At 41.6% G+C, this 27632-nt stretch overlaps 1 protein-coding gene across 1 annotated transcript in view; it reads right to left on the reverse strand.

Annotated features, from left to right (window-relative positions):
• MIGA1 (mitoguardin 1) overlaps positions 1-27632 on the reverse strand; it is a 151267-nt gene that overhangs the window by 32296 nt on the left and 91339 nt on the right. The window contains exons 8-9 of the mRNA XM_077450420.1: positions 18425-18525; positions 935-1053 (exon numbers count right to left, since the gene is read on the reverse strand). Coding sequence (XP_077306546.1) covers positions 935-1053; positions 18425-18525 — 220 coding nt within the window. The remainder of the gene's footprint in view (positions 1-934; positions 1054-18424; positions 18526-27632) is intronic.

The raw sequence follows: 27632 nt of genomic DNA on the forward strand, positions 1-27632 counted from the left end.
GGAGAAAACGTACTTATTTACAAAGTTTTGAAACTGAAACAAAGAAAAACATTTTTTTTTTTCAAAATTTTCGGTATTTTTTTATTTGTAGCGCAAAAAATAAAAACCGTAGAGGTGATCAATTACCACCAAAAGAAAGCTCTATTTGTGGGAAAAAAATGATAAAAATTTCCTTTGGGTACAGTGTAGCATGACCGCGCAATTGTCATTCAAAGTGCGACAGCGCTGAAAGCTCAAAATTGGTCTGGGCAGGAAGGTGTTTAAGTGCCCGGTATTGAAGTGGTTAAAGTAATGCAGTGCCGTATCCCCAAAAAATGGCCTGGTCATTAAGGGGGTAAAAACCTTAAGTGGTTAATAAAGTGTTGGATAAAGTAGGGAGATAAGTTAATTATAGGTTAATTTATAATACAGTCAGTATGCTCATTTTACCATGTTTTAAACGCCTATATTTTTATCATACTTATGTGATATTTGTTCTATTATTATTATGATATTAATGTATACTTGTATATCTGTTGGAGTCGGGATGATACTCCAATGCTTTCATTCTATATTGTTTAACCTTGCTTAAAACTTAATAAAACAGATTGAACTTTAAAAAAATAAAATAAAAAAAAAGGGAGGAAGTTTTGGGTCTAGATAAACCATTAAAACCATAAATCAGCCCTGCAGTTTAGGCCGGCCATACACTATACAATTTTCCTTTAGATTTACTAAAACCATATAATATGATGTCAAAATAAAACACTTTCAATGTGTATGCAATCAGGCCGGGCCTTGCTCTACATAGTTGAAAGTAAATCTAAAATTGTATGGTCAGCTTTGGTCCTTATAGTCCTGACTTTTTTCCCAGTTCTGATTAGATCACAAGTAGAAAATGAAGACTTCACAGGCAGGTAAATGTGGTTCACATCACTGATGGCGACCCCCTCACCTGAGTGCCCTGCAGGGAATTGCCCCTTCCTCGGACAGGCACATTGCTTCTTCATAGAGAGGCCGGTGGTAGAGTGACTGCAGGCCGTTCCCTCCAGTAAGATCTCTGTGGTCTGCCAGCTACAAGAAAAAACAGAATCCCCAAGTTCATTAGTAACCGGGTTGTCACCCAATTCCGCAACTTTAAGCTTTTGAGATCTGAAGGCCTCTTTGGCTCCCCTGCCCTCCATCACACCATGCACCTTCCGTCCAACCGATACTTGATATACTTCAGCCAATTATTTTTTTTTGGCTATACCTATACAACTTAAACATCTCCAGCTGGCTCCTCCCCACACGATCTCCCATGTATACTTTAATAATAGGCGACTATTTCGCTACATGGCGTCCGGACGTCTCCTTCCCCAGTGTGTCCATGTTTTTTATTCAGGTTTGTTTGGTAGCCACACCATACTTACTCATTGTAGTAATGATGTGGCAGCTGTTATTGTAAAGCTACAGTACCAACTTTGGCTATTATCACCATCTGCCTTTTATCTTTTTCATACCAATACATTTTATTTTTTTAGATTATACTCCAGTAAGATCCATTTGTTACCAATAGTGACCCCTTGCCTTCCTTGTATCCGATACCATATCATATTATATTATATACACACACACACACACACATTTCTATTTGTATTATTTTAGACTTTTTAATTAACCGCTTGCCGACCAGCCGCCCTCATACGGTGGCAGGTCAGCACAATCCCGCGAGCCGCTGTAGCTGTACATTGGCTCCTTTAAAAGGGATAGCAGGCACGCGTACGCGCCCGCCTTAGGGGGAGCCGATTGCTCATGGCTGATGGTCGCGATGACCGCCGGCAATGAGCGATCGCAGGCACAAGAGGCAGAATGGGGACGTGTGTGTGTGTGTAAAACGCACAAATCCCTGTTCTGCAAGGAGATTGTGTGTTCCTAATAGCTAGGAATCAGGATCTTTCATTTCCTCTAGGTCAGTCACCTCCCCCTACAGTTAGAAACACACACAGGGAACACAATTAACCCCTTGATCGCCCCCTAGTGTTCACCCCTTCCCTGCCAGTGACATTTTTACAGTAATCAGTGCAATTTTATAGCACTGATCGCTGTATGAATGCCAATGGCCCCAAAAATGTGTCAAAAATGTCTGATGTGCTCGCCATTATGTCGCAGTCCCGATAAAAATCACAGATCCCCGCCATTACTAGTAAAAAATAATAATAATAATAAAATGCTATAAAACTATCCCCTATATTGTAGACGCTATAACTTTTGCGCAAACTAATCATTATGCACTTATTGAGATTTTTATTACCAAAAATATGTATAAGAAAAAACATACCGGCCTAAACTGAGAAAAAAAATAGCTTTTTAAAAAAAAAAAAAAAATGGGGATATTTATTATAGCAAAAAGTACAGAATATTGTGGGGTTTTTTTTCCAAATTGTCGCTTTTTTTTGTTTATAGCACAAAAAATAAAAACCGCAGAGGTGATTAAATACCACCAAAAGAAAGCTCTATTTGTGGCAAAAAAACACATCAATTTTGTTTGGGACCAACGTCGCACGACTGCACAATTGTCAGTTAAATCTACGCAGTGCTGAATCGCAAAAAAATGGCCTGGTCATTCAGCAGCCAAATCTTCCAGGGCTGAAGTGGTTAATATGAATTTAAGTGAGTATGAATTTATTGTCGGACATTATCAGCACCTTTAGCTCAAAATGTATCCCCTTAAAGTCTATATACGTTTTCACACTGGTCCATTGCGATGTTAAAAATCTTGCTTGCTGCATTTTTGGTTTAAAAACAAAAAAACACACCAAAAATGCACCTCCCCGTTCCAATGCATTGAAAACGCAGCAAGCATGCATCAATAACGTGCCCGTGTTTCATTTATGTGGTTTTTGAGTCACATGACCTAAGAAAAACACACCATAAGCACAGTAAAATCGTGGCAAAATTGCATTTTCTGCACTTTTTCCATCAACAGAATGCCATAAATGCATTTTTTGGCCACTGAAATTTTGGTGCATCTCCAATATTTCAGTATTTGATGGATGCCAGAATGATAAAGCACCTGATCACCTGACAATAACCTTGTGGGACCATGTTGGTGACATCTCAATAGTTCCCATGCCCATTATGAAGGTCCCCCCATCTCAGCTGGATTTATACATTTTATATCATGGACACTATACGGTCTGCTGCACATGGTACTGGTGTTTGAGCTTTTGCTTTTTTGGAGGTAATTTCAGGTGTTTGTTTTGCGCAAATTTTTGCCCGTATATGCACGCACAATAGCCTCCTAAGGAAAATTGATTCATAGTTATGCTCATAGGTGAAAAATACTGACCAAGACACAAATGTTCCTTTTTTTTTTTTTTTTAAATACCGAGAAATAGTCGGCACTTGTGCACAGGCACATAGTAAATAGACTCCCATGCATGCACATCATCATGCATTGACCAATCAAAACAGCTGAAGACGGTCACCCAGAAGACCAAGGTGTCCAGCAAAAGTGGCAGTTAAGGGTTTGAGTCAAACCATTTACTGTACCACAGGCAGGGGTGCTTACTATATATATATATATATATATATATATATATATATATATTTATTTATTATTATTGATATATTTATTATAAAACCTTTATCCCAATAAGGAAAGACCTGCTCAAAGTTCAGATTTAAAGTGATTCCAAAAGGCTGAAGGTTTTTTTTTTTTACCTTAATCCATTCTCCGCATTAGGTTAAAAAGACCTGTGCCACAGGATCCCCCTAGCCCCCCCCCCTTATACTTACCTGGGCCTGATCTTGACCCAGCGCTGTGCACAAGAGTAGCATCTCCCTCCGATTTCTCCCTCCTCACAGGACAGACTGACAGCAGTGGGAGCCATTTGCTCCTTCTACTGTCAATCAAATCCTGTGACAAGGGATCTGGGGGTGGGGCCGAGCTGTGCTCTCTTTATCTAAAGACACAGACAGGGTTGCTCAGGATCAAGCCCAACATGAGTGCCCCCATAGAAAGCAGCTTCCTAGGGGGGCATGCCCTGAAGAGGAGCCTGGATCGTGGGCGGGGAACCCAGGAAGAAGAGGATTGGGGCTGCTCTGTGCAAACCCACTGCACTGAGTAGGTAAGTATAACATGTTGATTTTAAAAAAAAATTATAAAATCAAGGCTTACAATTACTTTTATTTGTTAGTGAAGTCTATCTAAATCTGTCGGTGTATCTGAAAATCTATCATCTACCCTCAGATTGAAAATGTTGCTGTCCAAAGGGTGTTGATCCTTACCCAGAGTGAAGACACTCCAAGAAAGGAAGTGTGTTACTGGCCAGATCACCAGGTGAAAAAGAGAAAAACAAACACTAAAATACGAAAAACTAATGCAATGTAGTAAGCTGCAATATATTTAATTTTAGTTTTTAGTTTTTTTTTTTAGGGTTAATAATTTAAATGTCTAAAAATTCCCAGAGATCTGTTCTGTATCCATGTAATCATTTGCTAAATGGTGTGATCTAGGTGTGATGAATGTGTTTAACCAATCAGAAGTAGCCCCAGAGGTGCACATACAACCATCTCACAACATTTAATATACAGCATTGTGGTCAGCCTGATACCGGATATCAGACAGGAAATGTCCCAGCGAAGGACACAAAGACTGGATGTAATAGAACATTCATTTCGTGTCCTTCTGTATATCCTGCCCTTGTCAGTGATGTATTCCTTTTCATAAGCCAGCAACACAAACTTCTGGAATATTTATGTCTGATCTCGAATCTGCGTCCCATTACAGACTTTTGGCGGCTGTATCAGAAACCAGCAACATATATGCATCTGATGTTTACATTAGAGGATGTATGCTAATTTATCAGTATGAGGCACGCAGATTTTCCCGGTATATACACAACAGCCATACTTGAGATTAAGCCATATGGAAAATAACTTTGCCCAAAAAGGAGGGAGGTCTAAAGAGAACCTGTCAGCCGTTTTGAGCATTTATGATTAATTTATCCTGTTCTAGGAACATAGCAAAACTCGTTTCAGAGAGGCATACAGCCTAACAAAGTTAACAGCAACAGAGGTGTCTGCTCTCAGCGGGACTTTAAGGAGTAGCTCCACTTATGCTGAGAAGAAAACATTTCCCTCTGGGTGATCTATGTACATTGCAAAGTTTTAACAAACCTTGTTGCAGATTCCTACCTTTTCTTATTCGGAAGAAATCCCTGTGTGTTTGTCTGTGTCCATGTGCAATGTGAGTCTAAGCCCTTGTACACACGGTCGGACATTCCGACGGAAAATGTCAGATCAGACCGTGTTGTCGGATAATCCGACTGTGTGTGGGCTCCATCGGACTGTTTCCGTTGGAATATCCGACGGACAAAGTTTTAGAGCTGGGCTATAAAACTTTCCGACAACATGATCCGATCGGACTTTGTCCGATTGTGTGTAGAGAATTCCGATCGGACAAAGTGCCACGCATGCTCAGATCAAATTCCTAGACCAAAGCTATTGGCTACTAGCCTGAACGTAGTCCCATCGTAACGAAATAACATCGTCACGTTACGTACGATCGGATTTTCCGACAACTTTGTCCAACCGTGTGTATGCAACACAAGTTTCGGACAAAATCTGACGGATTTTGTTGTCGGAATGTCTGACCGTGTGTACAAGGGCAAATGGGAGTGGTTTCGTAATTATCAAACAATTGCTGCACTGGAAGGGCTCCAATGAGGAGAATAAAAAAAAATAAAAGCCAAAAAGAAAATAAAACTGATGCAGCCACTACATCGAATGATCAGTAAGCTGCAATAGATTACATTTTTGGTTTGGGGTATAATACAGATTTAACTTTTAAATGTTTAAAATAGCTTGCAGGTTCAGTTCAACCAGTTGAGTACCGGTCTGTACATACCACTTCATCACCAATTTTTCAGTTTCCTGTGATGTGATAGGTTGACTGACAATTACTCAATCACGCAACAGCCATGCAGTACTGAAATTCATTTTATATTATTTTTTTAAACAGAAAAAAAAAAGTTTTTAAATTGGTTTTATTAAAAAAAAATTTTTTTATGTTTTATATACCGTAAATATATATTTTTTTAGGAGTGTTTTAATTTATACTTCATAAACTTACTTTTAAAAATACATTTAAAAAATCAGTGGTGGGAAGTGGATTTTTTTTTTTTTTTTTTTAACAATACAGCAGTCTTGAGGCAGTTGAAGAATTCCATTAATAAGATATTGTCGCCTGCCCGTTCAGAGCAAATAACAGTGCCTCCAAAAACCCCAGCCCCCTCCCAGCAAGGTATAATTACCGATCTCCCTCCTTTGTTACCCTAGGCCAGGGATAGGCAACCTCGGACCTCCAGATGTGGTGAAACTACAAATCCCATTATGCCTCTGCCTCTAGTTGTCATACCTGTGATTGTCAGGGTGTTGCAATGTCTCATGGGACTTGTAGTTTCAAAACAGCTGGAGGGTCGTGGTTGCCAACCCCTGCCCTAGGCCAGTGATGGAGAACCTTGGCACCCCAGATGTTTTAGAACTACTTTTCCCACGATGCTCAACTACACTGCAGAGTGCATGAGCATCATGGGAAATGTAGTTCTAAAACCCCAAACCCCGACACCTATCTGGGTGTCGGGTTTGCCATCACTGCCCTAGGCCAAGGTCTGTGCATGAATATTTCCTTCCCGGTACATTACTGCTCAACAGAGCAAACATCTGCTTCCATGATATGCCAGAGACTGGATGGTATATCAGCTGCTCTCTTGTTAAAAGGAACATGGTGAAAGTTTAAACGCTGATACCCCCATGCAAATGATTAAAATACACTAATGTGAACCATCTACCAAGGGACTGGTAATTCCGTGCTGCCACTTTTGCCATTCACACACCTGTGCCAGACAACACTAGGCAGATCTGACTAAACACAGTGGATTTATTTAACCCAAATATATAAAATGTGTTTTACATATACTGTAGCTGGCAACAGTACCTGAATGGTCAGTTCATTTGGACCTTTACTTCAAAGGTTGAGACAAAGTGAGAGTCAATGTTGATGGGCAAGTGCAGCTTGCGTTGGGTGCATTCTACATTCACAGTTCAAAGACAAGTGCATTGAACCTGCAGTTGACATCCTTCAAGGCGTTGACCTCCTTGAAGCAGGTTTCTCATCAACCCGCTTCAAGTTGCTTTGTGCTCCCATTGATTTACATGGAGAGGGAAACAGGGAAAATAGGATTCCCATCCCAAACCCTCCAACTAATCCCACATGGTTCATTTTTCCTTCTTCCCTGCAATACTCACACAAGTCCACCATCCATGTTCCTTCCCACTAACACTCCTGGATGTGGGCTACACCAAATCCAGTGCTGCAGCTGTTCCTTAATCAACTAGTCCCCAAAAGTCCCCTTACAATCACATCATTCCTCTTCTGGATCCTAAGAGGATCTCGCTGCTGGGCAGAAAATAAGTGTTCATGTCAAGCAGTGAAAAAGGACCCCCCCCCTGGAATTAAACAGAGGAGGGGACTTGGGATTGCAGTGTGATGTGAGCAAGAAAAGGGCATTTAGATTTAATTTGTTTTTTTTTTTCAGTTTTTTAGTTTAGTATCTTTACTCCACAAATAGTCTTTAAAAATTCGTTCCTTTAACTAGGTTTTATTGCTACCTGTGTCCTCAATTGGGAGATTTACCTCCTCATTTGTTTTATTAACCAATGTCACTGTACAGGAAGTGAGGGACCATCCAAAATGTTACATTCCTCACTAGAATAAGAGTAGAACTTTAGTGCTCTCAATGCAGTCAATTCAGATGAAACATGTAGGGACATACTGGAAGTCATGACATCACGTATGTGCGAATTAGTACAACATTCTGTGTATTGTAGTCTACTTTGGTGCAGATCGTTGTAGGTTTTCTAGTGCCGTTTTTATATGTATAAAAATTCCATGAGGATTTTACACTACGCAAGCACGGTGCTCTTTTCTTTTATCCCTGAGCTTTCACTCGTGGTAGCAAGTCAGAGTGAGGAGTGACGGGGAGTTCAAAAGGAGAGGGGGCTATTTGCATACACATAAAAAACTGTTTGACCAAGAGCGGCCCGTCCATTAAGGATGCACGGGCACCGCCTTGCCCCATATCCATGCTTCTGGCCCCTTTCAGGATACTGGGCGCATGAATTCCAGTGCAGGGTGGGTGTTTTTTTTTGAAGCACCGATTACAGCCAGAGGCTCTAATAAGCTGATAATGCAATCGGAGCCCACCCAGGTATGCGAGAATAGGGAATGAAAATTCTCCCACTGAATCGCCTCTCCGCCAATGAGGAAGCCCAGGTCTGAGACCTATTTCCAGATTGGCCGAAAGAAGAGGCGTTCTGATTGGCCGCCGAGGAGGGAGGGAGGAGACGGAAGCTGCCGGGCAGGGGAAGGAGAAGCTGCTCATGATGGCCGCGAAGGAGAGCTGGGGAAGCTGCCCGTGACTGCCCACCAAGGAGATGGGGTAAATGCACCGGCCGATTGACCGACCCAAGGCGACCTGACCTGTGTTTGATACCCACTAAATTGAGGAGTTGCATACTTTCTGGTAAGCACATGAGAGTGTTGTGTGTGAAAAGCACAGAGTTCCTTTCCAATCATCTTCTCATAGCCTCACAAACACTTTGGAGTGGAAGGATTCCTATGGTGTTGGACTTTTACTTTGAAGTCTTTTGACTTTTTATTAGTATTCCTACATCTTTGTTGATACAGCATGTTGGTTCACATCATTTCAGTTTAAAATTTTATATACATTTTGCTTCTATTTGTTGACTCTGTTTTTTTATCCTGCACATTTCCTGCCGCAGCTTATTTATCACTTGGATATTTTGTTACCTTTTGTGTAGTATATGGAATTGATCATTTTTATTTGGTGTTTAGGAGTAGGTGACAAATGTTCCATTGCTTCGTTGACCGTTGTCATAGGCGGGGTTCAGTATAGGAACTGAGAAATCTCCCCAAAGGGGACATGAAAAGTGATGAAAAACAAATAAATTCTAACTTCATCCAAATCCATACAAACGTTGGAAAACCATTTTAGCTGGAGCTCCACATTAATAATAAGGATGTGCCACAATCCTCATTGCATGTAACTGAAGACTGAACAACAGACAAAAGCCAGCCTATTATTCTATGTGTGCAGCAATTTCCACAGAACGCACTCCTTATAAATATGGAATGTTTAAAATACCTTTTTTTATATGGACAATATATTTACTGAATAATGAAGGTTAAAATTAAATATTTATAGTGCTACTTTAAAGACAGACCAGTTTGCTCTCTGGGAGACGTATAGGAGGTATTTGGAGAGTTTCAGCCACCCAGGGACAGCTGAATTGTTCAGCAAATGCTTTCTCTAAAAATTCCTAGAAATCCTGAGAGTGGAAGGAAGGGAGAGGATGTAAAGGGTCACATTTCACGTCAATTCTATATACATTTTATAGCATTGTTAGCCTAGTGTAACAGTCTATTATTATTATGGAGCAGGCATTGTGAAGATGCCAATACAGGGCAGGGCCAGCGGGCTATAACTCATACACATAGAAGAACGACCGATGAGACAAATAGAATGGGAAGAAGCAACTGCAACTTCCTTAGCGCTATACAGTGCCTTGAAAAAGTATTCCTAGCCCTTGAAATTTTCCATATTTTGTCATGCTGCAACCCAAAAAATGTGATAGACCAACTCTCAAAGTGGCACATAATTGTGAAGTGGAAGGAAAATGATAAATTGTTTTCAATTTTGTTTACAAATAAATATGTAAAAAAAGTGTGGCGTACATTTGTATTCAGCCTCCCCGAGTCAATACTTTGTAGAACCACCTTTTGCTGCAATTACAGCTGAAATACATTTTGGGCAAGTCTCTACCAGCTTTGCTTTAAGGCCAAAAAGTTAAATTTTGGTCTCATCTGACCAGAGCATCTTCTTGCACATGTTTGCTGTGTCGCCCACATGGCTTCCCGCAATCTAGGGTGTGGGATGTCTTATGGTTTTCTTCTTTCCACTCTTCCATAAAGGACAGATTTGCGGAGTACACGACTAATAGTTGTCCTGTGGACAGATTCTCCCACCTGAGCTGTGGATCTCTGCAGCTCCTCCAGAGTTACCATGGGCCTCTTGGCTGCTTCTCTGATGAATGCTCTCCTTGCCGGGCCTGTCAGTTTAGGTGGACGGCCATGTCTTGGTAGGTTTTCAGTTGTGCCATACTCTTTCCATTTACGGATGATGGATTGAACAGTGCTCCGTGAGATGTTCAAAGCTTGGAATATTTTTTTTACAAACCTAACCCTGCTTTAACCACCTCAATAAAGTGCACTTACAACCCCTTCCTGACCAGACCAATTTTCAGCTTTCAGCGCTCTCACAGTTTGAATGACAATTACTCAGTCATGCAACACTGTACCCATATGAAAACTTGTGTCCTTTTTTCCACACAAATTTTTAGTGGTATTTAATCACTAGTGGGTTTTTTATTTTTTGTGCTATAAATAAAATAAAAATGTAAATTTTGGGGAAAAAAATATTTTCTTTGTTTCGGTCATAAATTTTTGCTAATTAGTAATTTTTCTTCATAAATTTTGGCCAAAATTTATACTGCTACATATCTTTGGTAAAAATAACCCACATTAGTGTATATTATTTGGTCTTTGTGAAAGTTAGAGAGTCTACAAACTATGGTGCCAATCACTGAAAATTAATCACATCTGATCAGGCCTTCAGCACATCAGGTGTATCTCATTTCTTGAGACACTAACAAGTCAGGAAAGTACAAATACCCCCCAAATTACCCCTTTTTACAAAGTAGACATCCCAAGGTATTAAGTAAGCAGCATGGTGAGTTTTTTTTAAGTTGTCATTCCCACAATTCTTTGCAAAATAGATTTATTTTTTATTATTTTTACAAAATTGTCATATTATCAGGTTATTTCTCACACACAGCATATGCATACAACAAATTACACCCCAAAATACATTCTGCTACTCTTCCCGAGTACGGCGATATCACATGTGTGAGACTTTTACACAGTCTGGCCACATACAGAGCACCAACATTGAAGTAGTACCTTCAGACGTTCTACGAGCAAAAATGACGCATCTCATTTCACAGCCACCTATTACACTTTTGAAGTCCCTGGAGTACCAGGACAATGGAATTTCCCATAAAATTACCCCATTTTGGAAAGCATTTTTTTTTTTTTTTTAACACAAAGTTGTCAATTTATAAGATATTTCTAACACATAGCATGTATTGTATATAGCAAAAATTATACCCCAAAACACATTTTGCTACTCCTCCCGAGTACGGCGATACCACATGTGTAGGACTTTTACACAGCCTGGTCACATAGAGAGGCCGAACATTGAAGTAGTACCTTCAGGCGTTCTAGGAGCATAAATTACACATCTCATGTCATTCCTACCCATCACATTTTGAAGGTCCTGGAGCACCAGGACAGTGCAATTACCCACAAATGACCCCATTTTGGAAAGCAAACACCCCAACGTATATTCTATGAGGCATGGGCTGCAAATAGGTACTCGGGTGCTTAGATGGGCCGTGACAGGTACTCGGGTGCTCAGATGGGCCGTGACAGGTACTCGGGTGCTCAGATGGGCCGTGACAGGTACTCGGGTGCTCAGATGGGCCGTGACAGGTACTCGGGTGCTCAGATGGGCCGTGACAGGTACTCGGGTGCTCAGATGGGCCGTGACAGGTACTCGGGTACTCAGATGGACTGTGAGTGACATGTACTATGAGGGGTGGTGACAGGCCCTCTTTATTGGGGGGGGGGGGAATCCGTGCGATTGGTGTACACTAAGCAGTAACGAGATGTTACCGCAATCTCCTCCTCACACACGATTGGTGTGTGAGGAGGAGAACCCGGTAACATCTCGTTACCGCGGTTTGTTTACATTTTAGTGATCGGCTGTGAAACTATCACAGCCGATCACGTGGGTAAACAGCCGGCCAATGGCTGTTTACCAGCGTCGATGATGAGCAGTGTTCCTGGGGAACACGCCGCCACCGCCGTGCACTGCGATTGCACGCATGCGCCATGCACAGTGGGGGTGTGACCATCTGTGATCGGCCGTGACTCCATCACGGCCGATCACGTGGTAAATAGCCATGCGCAATGGCTGTTCACCCCCTTCGGTGGCGAGCGGTGTCTCCATGACACGCCACCACCGAAGAAACAGGGATGCGCGTGCACGATTAAGCGCATTCCGTTTAAACGGGAGGACGTCATGACGCCCTCTCGCCACAATAGGTCCGCCGCCTGGCCGTCATTTGATGGCCGGCAGTCGGGAAGTAGTTAAACTTCTCCACAATTTTATCCCTGACCTGTCTGGTGTGTTCCTATTAAAATAATAATGCCATTTGTTCCCTTATGTTCTCTAACAAACCTCTGAGGGCTTCACAGAACAGCTGTATTTATACTGAGATTAAATTACACACAGGTGGACTTAATTTAATAATCAGGTGACTTCTGAAGGCAATTGGTTCCACTAGATTTTAGTTAAGGGTATCAGAGTAAAGGGGGCCGAATACAGATGAACGCCACACTTTTCATATATTTGTAAAACATTTTGAAAACTATAATTTTTCTTCCACTTCACAATTATGTGCCACTTTGTGTTGGTCTATCACATAAAATACATTTACGTTTTTGGTTGTAACATGACAAAATGTGGAAAAATTCAAGGGGGTATGGATACTTTTTCAAGGCACTGTAAGAATCTTATACAAAACCTGCTCTAGATCATAATCTGCTGTAAATCCCTATGCAACATTATTAACCCTTTCCCGCCGAGCGTACGCACATCTGCGTACTCGGCTTCCGGGGGTTATACCGGGATGATGCCCGCACCTGCAGGCATCATCCCGGTACCGTTTTTTACAGCAGGCGATTGGCTATCCAGGCATAACAACCGATGCGGCTAAAAGCCGCTCGGCTGTTATGCCGGAGGAGCGGGAGGGGACGTCCCCCCCTCCCGCCGCCTCTCGCCGCTGTTACCGGTGCTCCCGCTCGATCGGGAGCACCGATTAGAGATCCGTCGGCTCTGGCTGCTGAGGAGGAACTGGAACGAAGCCGTAATCGGCTTCGTTCCAGTCTCCTCATCGTAAACACGGAAGCGACGTCATGACGTCACTTCCCGTTTATTCGGCTGCCAATGGCGCCGGTTTTAAAAAAATATCCGGTATTCAGAATCGCCGTTTTCGGCGATCTGAATACATTGAAGTGTAAAGGAGGGGTGGGGGGTCTTTTAGACCCCCGATCCCTCCATAAAGAGTACCTGTCACTACCTATTACTGTCACAAGGGATGTTTACATTCCTTGTGACAGCAATAAAAGTGATCAAATTTTTTTTTTTTTTTTTTTTTTTAAACAATTTAGTCATTTAAAAATAAATAAAATAAATAAAAAAAAAAAAAAAAAATTTTCAAAGCGCCCGCCGTCCCCGCGAGCTCGCGAAGCAAAGAAAACGCATACGGAAGTCGCGCCCACGTATGTAAACGGTGTTCAAATCACACATGTGAGGTATCGCCGCGATCGTCAGAGCGAGAGCAATAATTCTAGCAGTAGACCTCCTCTGTAACGCTAACCTGGTAACCGTAAAAAATTTTTAAAGCGTCGCCTATTGAGATTTTTAGGTACCGTACTTTGTCGTCAATCTACAAGTGCGCGCAATTATAAAGTGTGACATGTTTGGTATCTATTTACTCGGCGTAACATTATCTTTCACATTTCGCAAAAAAATTGGGCTAATTTTACTGTTTTGTTTTTTTTTTATTCATGAAAGTGTCCCTTTTCCCAAAAAGTTGCGTTTAAAACACCACTGCGCAAATACCGTGTGACATAAAATATTGCAACAATCGCCGTTTTATTCTCTAGAGCCTCTGCTAAAAAAATATATATAATGTTTGGGGGTTCCAAGTAATTTTCTAGCAAAAAATATGGATTTTAACTTGTAAACACCAAATTCCAAAAATAGGCTTAGTCATGAAAGGGTTAACTCAGCTTTCTATAACTCAAGATGTACAAAATATTTGTCACAAAATCACTCTTAAAGTAAACCTTTAGCTTGGCTATGGAAGTATTGAAGTATTTACATACGGTATTCTTACCAGTAAAAAATGTCCTTGCTTACCACCGTAGCTGCAACCACTGTGGAGCAATTTATTCTCATATTAAATAATTACACAGTAGAAATGCTGAGGTTTTTCAAGTTAGCCTTCTCTGTAGCTCATCCCCCACCTTCCAGAATTGGAGTGCCTACAATGTGTTTATATAAGAAATTAGAAGGCCGGAAGGCTGAAGAGTCACCAATGGGAGAGGGAGCTCAGCTGCTAAGTCACTTCTAGGAGGAAAAGGGACTTGGAGGACTTAAGTGCTCACAGTGGCTGAGGTCAAAGCTCGTTTTATGGCTCATTTTCTGGTTTTTAACCACTTAAGCCCCGGACCATTTTGCAGGCCAAAGACCTGAGCACTTTTTGCGATTCGGCACTGCGTTGCTTTAACTGACAATTGCGCGGTCGATTTTTATCGTGACTGCGACATTATGGAGGACACATCAAACATTTTTGACACATTTTTGGGACCATTGTCATTTATACAGCAATCAGTGCTATACAAATGCACTGATGCCTGTGTAAATGACACTGGCAGTGAAGGGGTTAACCAATAGATGGCAGTGTAGGGGTTAAGTCAGCCCTGGGGAGTGTTTCTAACTGTGGGGGGGGGGCGTGGCTGTGTTTGGCATGTCACTGATATCTGCTCCAATCACAGGGAGCAGAGATCAGTGACACCATCACTAGGCAGAACGGGGAGATGCTTGTTTACATTAGCATCTCTTTTTTCTTCCTACCCGTGAGATGATCGCGGGTATTGGACTCACGGAGGTCCCGACTAGTGCGTTTGCGCGTGCCGGCTCGCACGCGATGGCACGGTGGCAAATTTAAAAGGGACGTACCTGTATGTCCATTTGCCTATCCATGCCATTCTGCCGAGGTACATCAGCATGCACCGGTCGGCATGTGGTTAAGATTATCCAATATTGAATGTCAATAGCTTGGTCACATAATCCTTGTAAGTGCTCAATGGTCCCTCCTGGCAGTATATGCAGCACTGCCTCATTCTTACTCTTAGGGCACTGTGAACACTGGGTCCAAAAGTGTGTACTGAGCTAAATGGTTTCATACAGTGGGGAAAATTATTATTTGATCCCTTGAAGATTTTGTAAGTTTGCCCACTTACAAAGAAATTAAGGGTCTATATATATTTTTTTCATAGGTGTATTTTAAATGATAGAGACAGAATATCAACCAAAATTTCTGAAAAAATGCACAATACAAATGTTATAAATTGAGTTGCAGTTCAGTGAGTAAAATATGTATTCGATCCCCAAGCAAAACATGACTTAGTATTTGGTGGAGAAACCCTTTTTGGAAAGCACAGAGGTAAGGCATTTCTTGTAGTTGGTGACCAGTTTTGCACTCATCTCAGGAGGGTATTTATCCACTCTTTTTTACAGATCTTCTCTAAATCCTTAAGGTTTCTTGGCTGTCACTTGGCAACTCGAAGTTTCTGTTCCCTCCATACATTTTCTATAGAATTAGAGTCTGGAGCCTGGCTCGGCCACTCCATGACCTTAATGTGCTTCTTCTTGAGCCACTTCTTTGTTGTCTTGGCAGTATGTTATGGGTCATTGTCATGCTGGAAGACCCATCTACGATCCATCTTCAGTGTTATGGCTGAGGGTAGAAGGTTCTCATCCAAAATTTTACAATACATGGCCCCGTCAATTGTCTCCTCAATACGACAAAGTCAGGCTGTACCTTTGGCAGAGAAACAACCCCTAAGGATAATGTTTCTACCTCCATGCTTGACTGTAGAGATGGTGCTCTTAGGGTCACGGTCAGCATTTTTCTTCCTCCAAACAGGATGAGTCGAGTTAATGCCAAAGAACTAAATTTTGGTCTCATCTGACCACAGCAGTTTCTCCCAGTCCTTCTTTGAATCATTTAGATGTTCATTGGCAAACTTCAGACGGGCCTGTACATGTGCTTTCTTGAGAGAGGAGGACCTTGTGGGCGCTGCAGGATTTCAATCCATGGCAGCATATTGCGTCACCAATGGTTTGTTTGGCGACTGTGGTCCTAACTGCCTTTAGATCATTCAGAAGCTCCTCCCGTGTAGTTTTGGGCTGATCCATCACTTTTCTTATAACCATCCTTACCCCATGAGGAAAATTTTGCATGGAGCGCCAGACAGAGGACGATTGATGGCTATTTTGTATTTCTCCCATTTGCGAATAATCGCTCCAACAGTTGTCTCCTTCACAACAATCTTCTTGCTGATGGTCTTGTAGCCCATTCCAGCCTTGTGCAGGTCTAAACTCTTGTACCCCATGTCCTTTGACAGCTCTTTGGTCTTGCCCATGAGAAGTTTGAATGAAAGAAAGATTCTGTGCACAGGTGTCTCTTATACACAACGAGTTAAATTGACAGGACTAATTTGTGTACCACATTAACACATACGGTAGCCAGTCTGGGGAAGCCAGAATTTTTATTGGTTGGTAAGGGATCAAATACTTATTTTACTTACTGAACTGCAACCCAATTTATAACATTTGTATCGTGTGTTTGTTCTGGATTTGTGGTTGATATTCTGTCTATCATTTAAAATACACCTATGATAAAAATGATAGACCCTTAATTTCTTTGTAAGTGGACAAATTTACAAAATCTGCAGGGGATAAAATAATTATTTTCCCAACTGAAAACACCCTGTGGCTGGAGGTGGAGCATTGTGCTTTGCAAAACACTGACTCGCTGGCATTGAGAGTTACCTGTGAGATCTAGGCCCTTCCTGTGTCATGTTTTGCATTGTGTTCTCTGATGTCTGTAATTTTTACCCCTGAACAGATGGGGTTTGTATTTAATTACAAAGCTGTGTTATTTATCCACTTCCCGCCCGCCATATAGCAATATGACGCCCCCAAAGTGATTTAATTATCCTGACTGGACGTCATATGACATCCAGCAGGATAAGCCGCGGGAGCGCACAGCATGGCGATCGGTGGTGGGGTGTGTCAGTCTGACACACCGCATCTCTAATCTCAGTAAGGAGCTTCTGGCGTAAGCTCTTTATCATGTGATCAGCTGTGCCAATCACAGCTGGTCACATCGTAAACAGAAGTGCAGTTTATCGGATTTTCCTCTATTCGCACTGACAAGGTACTCTCCTGACAGGGGGGGGGGGGTCTGTGCTGATAAACAGATCATTGATTATCAGTACAGACCCAACAGGGATGTCCACTCATGACCACCAGGGATGCAAATCAGTGCCCATTATAGATGGTAAGCAGTGCCCATCAGTAATGCCTGCCAGTGCCGCCAATCATGGCCCATCAGTGCTGCTTATTAGTGTCCCCGTCAGTGCAGCCTCATCAGTGAAGGAGAAAAATTACTTATGTACAAAATTTTATAACAGAAACAAAAGAAATATTTTACTTTTTACATTTTTTTTAACTGGATATGATTTAGAACAGAAAGTAAAAATTATTATATATATTTTTTTTTTTTTAAATTGTCATTTGTTTTTTTGTTTATAGCGTAAAAAATAAAAAATCGCAGAGGTGATCAAAAACCACCAAACGAAAGCTCTATTTGTGGGGAAAAAAATGATAAAAATGTTGTTTGGGTACAGTGTTGCATTTAAATTAGACAGCGCTGAAAGCTAAAAATTGGCCTGGGCAGGAAGGGGGGGGGGCAACGATAATATAACTGCAAACGTATTGTATAAAGCAGCGATTTCCAAACTGTGGCCCATGGGTCAGATTCAGCCTTTTTTGTCTTTTCCTCACACTGACACCAACAATGGGCACTGTTCCTCCCACTGTGACATCAACAATTCATAGTTACATGGTTAAATTGGTTGAAAAAAAATAAATAAATAAAAAGACACACGTCAATATAGTTCAACCAATAGAAAATAAATAAATACATAGAAAACCTCTATAAACACTATCCTATACCCTCCGTTGATCCAGAGGAAGAGAAAAAAAAAATCCCTATGGAGCATAGTCCGATTTGCTAAAGTGGGGGGAAAACGATAGGGCGCTGTTTCTCTCACTGACACCAAAAATGGGGCATAATTCACCCCACTGATATCAACAATGGGGCCCTATTACTTCCACTGATCCCAATGACGTGGCACTATCCCTCCTCCTACTGATCACAAGCGCGAAGTCATTTTTTTTTACCACCAAGCTTGAGGCACTGGTTATTCCCACTGACGCCAAGGCATTTTCTACACCCACTAGCCACAGTGTGGCCCCCTTAAAATCTCAAGGACAGTAAACTAGCCCTTTGTTTAGAAAGTCTGTTGACACCTGGTATTAAGGGAAATATTGTTTACCTCCATCGCCGAGGAGAAAGAGTCTGGTGAAGCGATGCTCAGAGTGTCTCTTGTGCCAAAATCACCTTCGTTGTCCATGAATGCGATATCTGTGTCATCATCTACAAAGAAGACAAAATAACAAATCAGGTCATCCGGGAAGCAGATCTAACATCTTCTCATCCTGGTGCTCTCTACCAGATCTCCAGCTGACAAACTTCTGTATAAATGCCCAGTTCATATCTGGATGTTTTAGGTGTGGTGCTTTGTAATGCATGTTTTAAACATGTTACCATTGAACTTGTAGTTTCCAGCAAAATTTGTGGTACCCTAACAAAGAGGCCAGATTTCTAACATAAAAAAAAAACCGAAAAAGTTTGGTCATGCATGCAGCTGCAGGGATACAAGTCTGAAAAACGAAACTAAGCTGATCTAGAATAGGCTGTACATGTGTATTTGACTTCTACCCAGGTCAGCAGTGAAATTCCAGAGGCGCCAGCAATGTTCACCGGACGCTATGCAGCCTTGCTTCTGGAAAAAGTCCTCGCTGGGTCCTCTTCAGTCTGCAGGTTTGAACTGTGGGCCCATTCTTTTCTATGGGAAAAGCTGTATTCTTCAGGTCTACTGGAGATCACCATGAGTATGGCTCCCAGTAGGAATGAATAGGGCCATGGTACACATGTACAGGCTGAAGAGGCTCGGGCAGGAACTTTATCAGAAGCAAGGCTGGCAAGGGTTGCATAGTAAATATTGGGCAGGGAGGTTGTATTCATTAAATACAGTTTTCCTTTAAGCAGGGAGGTCTTCCTGTCCAGCGGAAAGTGGATAACAGAATCCACTCTCCATTATAAATGTAACATTAATACCCCAGTCTCTTTTCTAATTGTAAAAGAGGGATTATTTAGACAGTTGAAAACACTTGCTGAGACTATAATGTCTAACTTTAGGCACACATTGGCTTAAAGTGTAAGTAACCCCCCTATCATTTTCAGCCATGGAAGCTGCAATTTTTGCCTCTGTTTAATCTACAACTGCCATAGGGGTGCAATGTCCCTTATTGCAAGAAAACTCTGTGTGAAAAAATACCATATATAAAATTGTTACTTATACATATAGTAAATCCCAAAATATTGTGTCACATATACAAAAACACTCAAACACATACAGGTGCAACACTGCCACGAATTACAGATGCAATGAATAACTTAAATTTTAAACCACACTCTATGGTAAAATACAAAATATATTGTGCAAAAAAAATAATGAACTAATTATATAAGATCTCAAAAAGTCCTTTCATTATAGTCCTTAGAATGAGGCCAGAGAAGGAAAACGTTGAGAAACACCACGTGTCACAGATAGCGTCAACTTCCTGATTTGTGTTCCAACTTATAAACCATGCTGAAGTGCACCACCACTGAAGTGCTGAAGTGGTGGTGCACATCAGAGGGCTCCGCGGGCCAAATGTGGCCCCCGCGCCTTTGGTTGGGCACCCCTGCTCTAAGGAGATATAGGCATTAGCAGCTCTAAACTCTCCAATCCCAGAAACATACTAATTTTAAAACACATAATAATATGTAATCTAGCACAATGTCCTCATTATAAGCAAGAATAAAAAAAGTTTAAAAAAGAAAGTCTTTGTAGAGTAATCAGCTGTTGAAAAAATTGTAATTATAATTCCTCAGAATCTTCATCTCTTCACCACACCACATGGGACACGGCTCCCTTAAGACTTTACACTCACCAGAAATCAGATGAAAATCAGCCTTAAACTCCAGGAAGTCCACTTATTTGTGGAGTTTAAGGCCGATTTTCACCCAATTTCTGGTGAGTGTAAAATCTTAAGGCCTCTTTCACATCTGTGATGATCCACCCCGTGAACATCCACTTGCTCAGCGGGGATCACTCCGTCGATCCCCGCTGAGCAGGAAGATGACAGGTCCGTCTCTGCACTCTGTGCTCTCCCCTATGGGAGAGCAGATGAGGACGGACCGTAGAGTCCGTCTTCACCCAATCTGATGGCGGATGGAAATGTAGGTTTTTCCTCCTTCACACTTTTTCGGATCGGAGCAGGTCGGATGTCAGCGGACGTGTCACCACTGACATCCGACGCTCCTTATAGGTCTATGGAGGATCCGTTCAGGTCTGCTTAAAAAACTGACAGGCGGACATGAACGGATCGTTCGTGTGAAAGAAGCCTAAGGGAGCGGTGTCCCATGTGGTGCGGTGAAGGGATGAATATTCTGAGGAATAATTACAATTTTTTCAACACTCCCCCACGGACTGTTGGTTATTTTGTTATAGCTGATTACTCTACAGAGACGTTTTTTATACTTTTTTATTCTAGTTTATAATGAGGACATTGTGCTGGATTTATATATTTTTCTGTGTTTAAACACTTGCCGACCACCTCAACGATATACATTGGCAGAATGGCACGGGCAGGCAAAGTAACGTACATGTGGCTGAATACATTTTGGCCTAAATGTATGACTAAAATTTAGTTTATTGGATTTTTTTATAACAAAAAGTAGAAAATATATATTTTTTTCAAATTTTTCGGTATTTTTCCATTTATATCACAAAAAATAAAAATCGCAGAGGCAATCAAATACCAAGAAAAGAAAGCTATATTTGTGGGAAAAAAAGGATGCAAATTCCGTTTGGGTACAGCATTGCATGACCGCGCAATTAGCAGTTAAAGCGACGTAGTGCCAAATTGTAAAAAGTGCTCTGGTCAGGAAGGGGGTAAAACCTTCCGGGGCTGAAGTGGTAAAGTAATATCTTTCTGGGATTGAGTTTAACGCTGCTAATGCCTATATCTCCTTAGGGTGTGTAGACATATTATTTACCTCTATATTTTTTATTTCACACATTTTCACCTGCATCACATACTGAAGCCTCTCTGGCCATACCTCTGTCCCACAGTCAAAACAGACAAAGAGGCCTCAAGCTGCCCATACAGGGAAATAAAGTGTATAAAACATTAGAACAACAAATAGTAAACAGTTGCATATCTGTTACAAAGTCTGGTTGAAAAGAAAAGAAAAAAAAAAAAAAAAAAAGACACAAGCCTATCTAGTTCAACCAATATGGGGGGGGGGGTTCATACAATCCCATATACACAATCATATACCCACAGTTAATCCAGGGGAAGGCAAAAACCTCACCAAAGCACAATCCAATTTGCTCCATCAGGGGAAAAAATTCCTTCCTGATCCCCTGTGAGGCAATTGGGTTTTCCCTGGATCAACTTTACCTATAAAATGTTAATACCCAGTAAGATCATATACATTTAGAAAAGAATCCAGGCCTTTTTTAAAGCAAATCTACTGAGGTGGACAGAACCACCTCTGAAGGGAGTCTATTCTACATTTTCACAGCTCTTACTGTGAAGAAACCTTTCCGTATTTGGAGATGAAATCTCTTTTCCTCCAGACGTAAAGTGCCCCCTTGTCCTCCGATTACCTTAAAATTGAATAACTCAACACCAAGTTGGCTATATGGACCACTTATTTATTTATACATATTAATCATATTCCCCCTTAGGGCTCATTTACACTTGCTTCGGCTTCAACCAGGCTTTGTTAAAGCTTTCTGAACGCCAAAGCTCCGGTCACTAAATAAAATGGTTAGCTTACAGTCCTTGCTTTTGCTTTGCTTCTGCTTCGCTTAAAACATTATACCCCATGTAGCTTCAGTGGTGCTTCAAAGCGTCTTCAAAGCCTCCATAGAAGTCTATGGCAGAGCTCGCTTAAAGCCCCACTGAAGCCTCACCAAAGCTCCACGGAAGCCTCACCAAAGATTCATCAAAGCTCCACGGAAGCCTAATCGAAGCACCAAACAAAAGCAAGGACTGTAAGCTAACCATTTTATTTAGTGACAGGAGCTTTGACTGGCAGAGAGCTTTAACAAAGCCTGCCCGAAGCCATGTTTTGAAGCAAGTGTAAACTAGCCCTAAGTTTACTCAAAGCTGAGCTCCTCCATGCCTCTATTGACATTGCATTTCTCATAAATCTATAACTAGGGCTGAACATATCTATTACATACATAGAAACAATGGGTGTGTACTGAGTACATAGTGCATAAGTTCATATCACTTGCTGAACTTTTTGAAACATTTAATGGGAAGAAGAGGATCAATTACAGCCAATGCGTTTCAGGGGAAAAAGCCTCCTCCTTCAGGGCCAACATACAAAAAGAAAAAAAAAAAAAAAAAAAGGGAAAAACACTGTAATCATCTCCTGTAAAGAATATATTAATATTAGAAAAGAAAATATATTGCGCATTAAAGTATTGTTAAAACGTCCATGTCAACAAAATGGTAGACAATCCAAATAATCTGACCCACAAAATGAGTCAGTGTCAGGGCTGGACTCAGCCCTTCCGTCTCAGAGTTAGCCACTTAGTTAGTCAGCTCCTATCGCTCCACAGTTACTCAGCTGTTGATGATATCCTACTCGTCAGTCCTACCTACTTAAGCTGCCCAGCCCAGTGGATCTCTGCCTTCGCCTTGGTCAACATTGCAGAGACACTCTCCTGCATTCCTGTTAAAAGACTTGCTTGGCTGACATCCCTTCTGGCTTCAGATCCTGCTTGCCATTTTACTACGCTCATCTCGGTCTCCCTGACATTTGGCTTGTCTGACTATCCGTTCCAGTTACTGAACTCTGGCTATGTTTTGACTATGTTTGTTCCATTTAGTTTTATTATTAAACAAGTGTGATTTAACTGTACTTCTGTCTTGGTCTGATTTCATGGTTTCTGACATTCAGTAATTGTATATAGGATTTTTTCCCAAAAAACACATTGACTAAGGTTTTAACTGTTCAATGTTTCAAAAAGTCCATAAGTGAGATGAAATTTTGTACCAGGCTAATCTTAGTACACATCCAATAATGTACTGTATAGAGCCATTCCTTTTGTTACTACCAGAGAGGCAGCAGTCTAGGAGTAGAACAGGGACCACCTATACTCGATTTCAACCATGGATCCGCTTCTTTGAAAGAAAAATCATTTTACGGTAGATCCATCAGAACAAACTTTCACTTCTATCTATCTGTTCAGCCCTTTCACTCGCACACATTACACATAGAAATCCAATACTTGCAAGCATCTGCACTATCATTGTTACGTTGAAAACGGTTTAGGCCTGGTAGGTTTTACTTTAACCACTTGCCTACTGGGCACTTTCACCCCCCTCCTGCCCAGGACAATTTTCAGGTTTCAGTGCCGTCACACTTTGAATTACATTTGCGCGGTCATGCAGAACTGTACCCATATGAAATTTTTATCATTTTCTTCCCACAAATAGAGCTTGCTTTTGATGGTATTTAATCACAATTGAAATTTTTTATTCTTTGCTAAACAAAGAAAAAACGACCAAAATGTTTAAAAAAAAAAAAAAAAAAAAAGAAGTTTTTCTTGGTTTATGTTCTAAAACTTTGCAAAACAGGTTGCACTTATATGCAGCATTGATGGGCACTGGTGGGGTGTCACTGATGGCCACTGATAGGATGGACATTGATGAGAAGGCACCGATAGGCTGCACCGATATGCAGCATGGATGAGGCTGCAATGATATGCAGCACTGATGAGGGGGCATTGATTGGCAGCACTGATGGGCATTGATTGGCAGCACTGATTATCAGTGTAGATGTCCCTTTCACACTTGCTGGTTACTGGCTCTCTCTTCACCTTGTGACAGTGTGAGGAAAGGAATGCCGATAACCAGCAAGTGTTTACCACGTGATCAGCTGTGTCCAATTATGGTGTAAAGAGCCGATATGGATTGGCTCTTTACCAATATATGCAATCACAGAGCGTACCGGGTGCACACCATAGCTTTGCCACGGTTCTGGGAGGGCATCAATAGAGGCCCTCCCAGAAATGGACAACCACGCTGTAGCCGTCATTCAGCTATAGCATGGTCAGCAAGTGGTTAAAGTGAAAGTTCAACTGGAAGGTCCTGCGTCAAGCAGGAGGAAGAGGTTCATGAAATAGCTCAGACAAGACGTAACCAGGGTGGTAATACAGTCCAAAGGGCAGTTAGGATCCAGTGAGGTGCCACAATCACTGCATAGACACAGGCCTACACAACAAGGGCACGTGGCTCACCATTGTATGTTCATTACTTTTGGCAGGTTAAACAATTCCTATATATGCATTTTAGATCTGTAGTTATTTAGCTGGAGATGACACAGCCAAAGCTGACTAATGTAGTCCATTTGCAAAACTGACTTATGACATCCAGCATAAAGTTCCTCCGGGAATTTGCACAAGAATAGACGTTTGCACCCTCAGCTGACTCACGCAAATAATCTTAGTTTTCAATTTGATGAATATTTGTAGAATTATTAAACCAGCAGTATAAATCAGGCTGCTTCCTGTGCACACAGCGAACGTTTATGCCCGAGTTTTCATGGACTTGTATGGTGAATTAATTGAACGATTCTGACCTGTTGGATCACTTCCACCATCTGGAGTCCTGAGACCAGCTCTGGAGGAACAGTGTTATATATCAACATGTCTAAACTTCAGACATTACAAAAGCAAAGTCTGTGCTACCTCTGCCAGCCATAGAAACCAGAGCTCCCCCAAAATGACAGGTTATTAAGGACATGCTGAGGAGAATGGCCACAGAATGAGCCCGCAATTTATCAGAATTCATAGAACGGTTCGTACATTCGCGGTGTTCAGACCTTCATACTGGATCTAGTTTCTTATAACAAGGGTTCAGACTTTCACTTCTCATCTGTTAAGTATATTACATGGAACTTAAAACTTTTTGTTGGATATATACATGAATGTGAGCACTATCAACATTTGTTACAGAGGAACTTAGCCCATTTTTTTTACTTTGCTAGGGTCTGCTCACCGTGTCATTGCTCCCTAATGGATTCATAAAGTTTATGTAAACCCAAAAACTAAAATTTCATATAAGCTTTAACATTTTAGTGCAAATTTAAATCTGCAGCATTTGTTAAAATATAATATTTCGGGATCCTGAGGGCTCTTGCTCAGGCAGTTTGTCAGGAATTAGCAGCAGAAATGGCCAAATCTAGCGCATACCATATTAATATTATATATATATATATATATATATATATATATATATATATATATATATATATATATATATATATATATATATATATATATATATATATATATAATCAGGGCTTTACAAGTTTGCTTAGAATCTAGGAGCCAGCTGAAAAAGTTAGGAGCCAGTTATTTAAATTCTCTGCCCAGAGCTGCATGTCTTGGGCATCGGGCAATAAGAATTGCTCATGCCTGATGCCAAGAGAAAAAAAAATATATATATATATATATATATATATATATATATATATATATATATATATATCTCAACATATATCAACTTTTTTTTGTAAGATTTTGCAATTACGTTTTTTTTCTCCTTCATGATGTGCTGACATTGAGGTTGGAACTGATGGGCACTGACAGGGGGCACTGATGGGCAGCACTGACAGGTGGCACCGACGGGCAACACTGACAGGTGTCAGTGGATAGCACTGTCAAGTGGCACTAACTGCCATTGGCAGATGGCACTGGCAGGTGACACTAATTGGCACTGGCAGGTGGTACTAACTAGCATTGGCAGGTGGCACTGGATTGCACTGGCAGGTGGCACTGGAAGGTGGCAATGGTAGGCAGTTGGCACTGGCAAGTGCACAGGTTGATAAGTGGCACTGAATTGCACTGGTTGGCACTGGCAGGTGGCACTTACTGGCAGATGGCATTTGCAGGTGGCACTAACTGGCATTGGCAGGTGGCACTAACTGGCATTGGCAGGTGGCACTGGATTGCACTGGCAGGTGGCACTGGATGGCACTCCTATGTGTATGTATGCATGAGTAGATTGTAAGTTCCTTGAAGGCAGGGACGAATATGTATGTAAAGGATGTGAAGCACCAAGTAAATTGTCAGCAATATATAAATACCTGTAATAAATAAACCGTTCCATAATTTCTTTCACTAGTTACTACTCTGCAGAAAAATTACTGTATCATATCCTACGTTTGCCAACTGTCATATAGTTTACTATTTATGACATAAAATGTATCTTTCATTTCGCTGGTATGACATCTAAATTACTTTGCAGTGAATAACAAGAACTGAAGTAGATTTGACAAGTACATAATAATCTGCAAACCACTAATCTAAATAAATGACAGATGATTCCCTGTGAGGTCATGTGGAGTCAGATTTGGAATAGGTCAATGACATCTTTTTCTATTTCACAACATGAGAAAGTACCCCAATAACCTGATCCCTCCACCTCCTTCAGGAAAATGTCAATTGTCTATTATTTCCTCATCAATAGGCTACTGTAGCAAGGTCCCGGGTCCCCTTTGGTCTAATGAGAACCTCCAGAGTTAGGGACAGCTGACATCCTTCTGTGTAGAGTGGGTTACAAGGCATGGTGGGTGTAGTGCAAGGTAGATTCGTGGGCGCCAGACACTTCTTGAATGCAAAGAGATTTATTGTCTCAAACAGAACTGTGGGAGAGGGTTTAGGGCCAGGACACCCTTCAGTAGTTGCAATGTTAATTAGCAGACTCCGAGACTTCTATAGGTGGACAGCCATGCAGGGAAAAGCACCCAGCAGGCACCACATCTGCGGTATGTGTAGACACGCTGTCTCCTATGGCAACAATGTTGAACAGATTCCAACGAAGGTTACAATGAACTCTTTACTTCCTCTACAATCTACTATTGCAGATCTTCACTCAACTGATCTCCCAGTCTCTCTCACTAGACTTGCTGATCCACTGCCACTGGATCCCCTGAGCTCTTCCAATCTGCTCTCAGTATCTTCCTCAAGCGCTACCCCCGCTTCCCTGCTGGGTCCCTAGCTTGGCATACAAGATACTCAAGTGTCACCGCACTGGCCTGCTCGGTCCCTGGCTTAACACACAAGGCTGCTCTGCAAGCATCACCTCTCCCTGGCTTGACACCTGCTGAAGTTTCCCTATTCTTCCCCGGTTGGCGAGAATACTGCTCTGGTACTTGTTTCAGCTACTCACTGTCATCCCTGGTAATAAAATGGTCCCTTAGTGGCAACAACTTCTCCTCTAACTCCGACCACGACAGGATCTCCGGCCGGCAGAACCGTAACCTCTGGTTGGACTGGAAGCCGCAACCCCAACCCTACGCTGCGCTCTTGCTTCTGGATAGGCCCTCAGACAGCCTAGCAGCCAGAT

Source organism: Lithobates pipiens, unplaced genomic scaffold (genome assembly GCF_037356315.1).
Source record: "Lithobates pipiens isolate NorthernLeopardFrog02 unplaced genomic scaffold, aLitPip1_a1.2 Scaffold_23, whole genome shotgun sequence".
NCBI classification, from domain to species: Eukaryota; Metazoa; Chordata; class Amphibia; order Anura; family Ranidae; genus Lithobates; species Lithobates pipiens.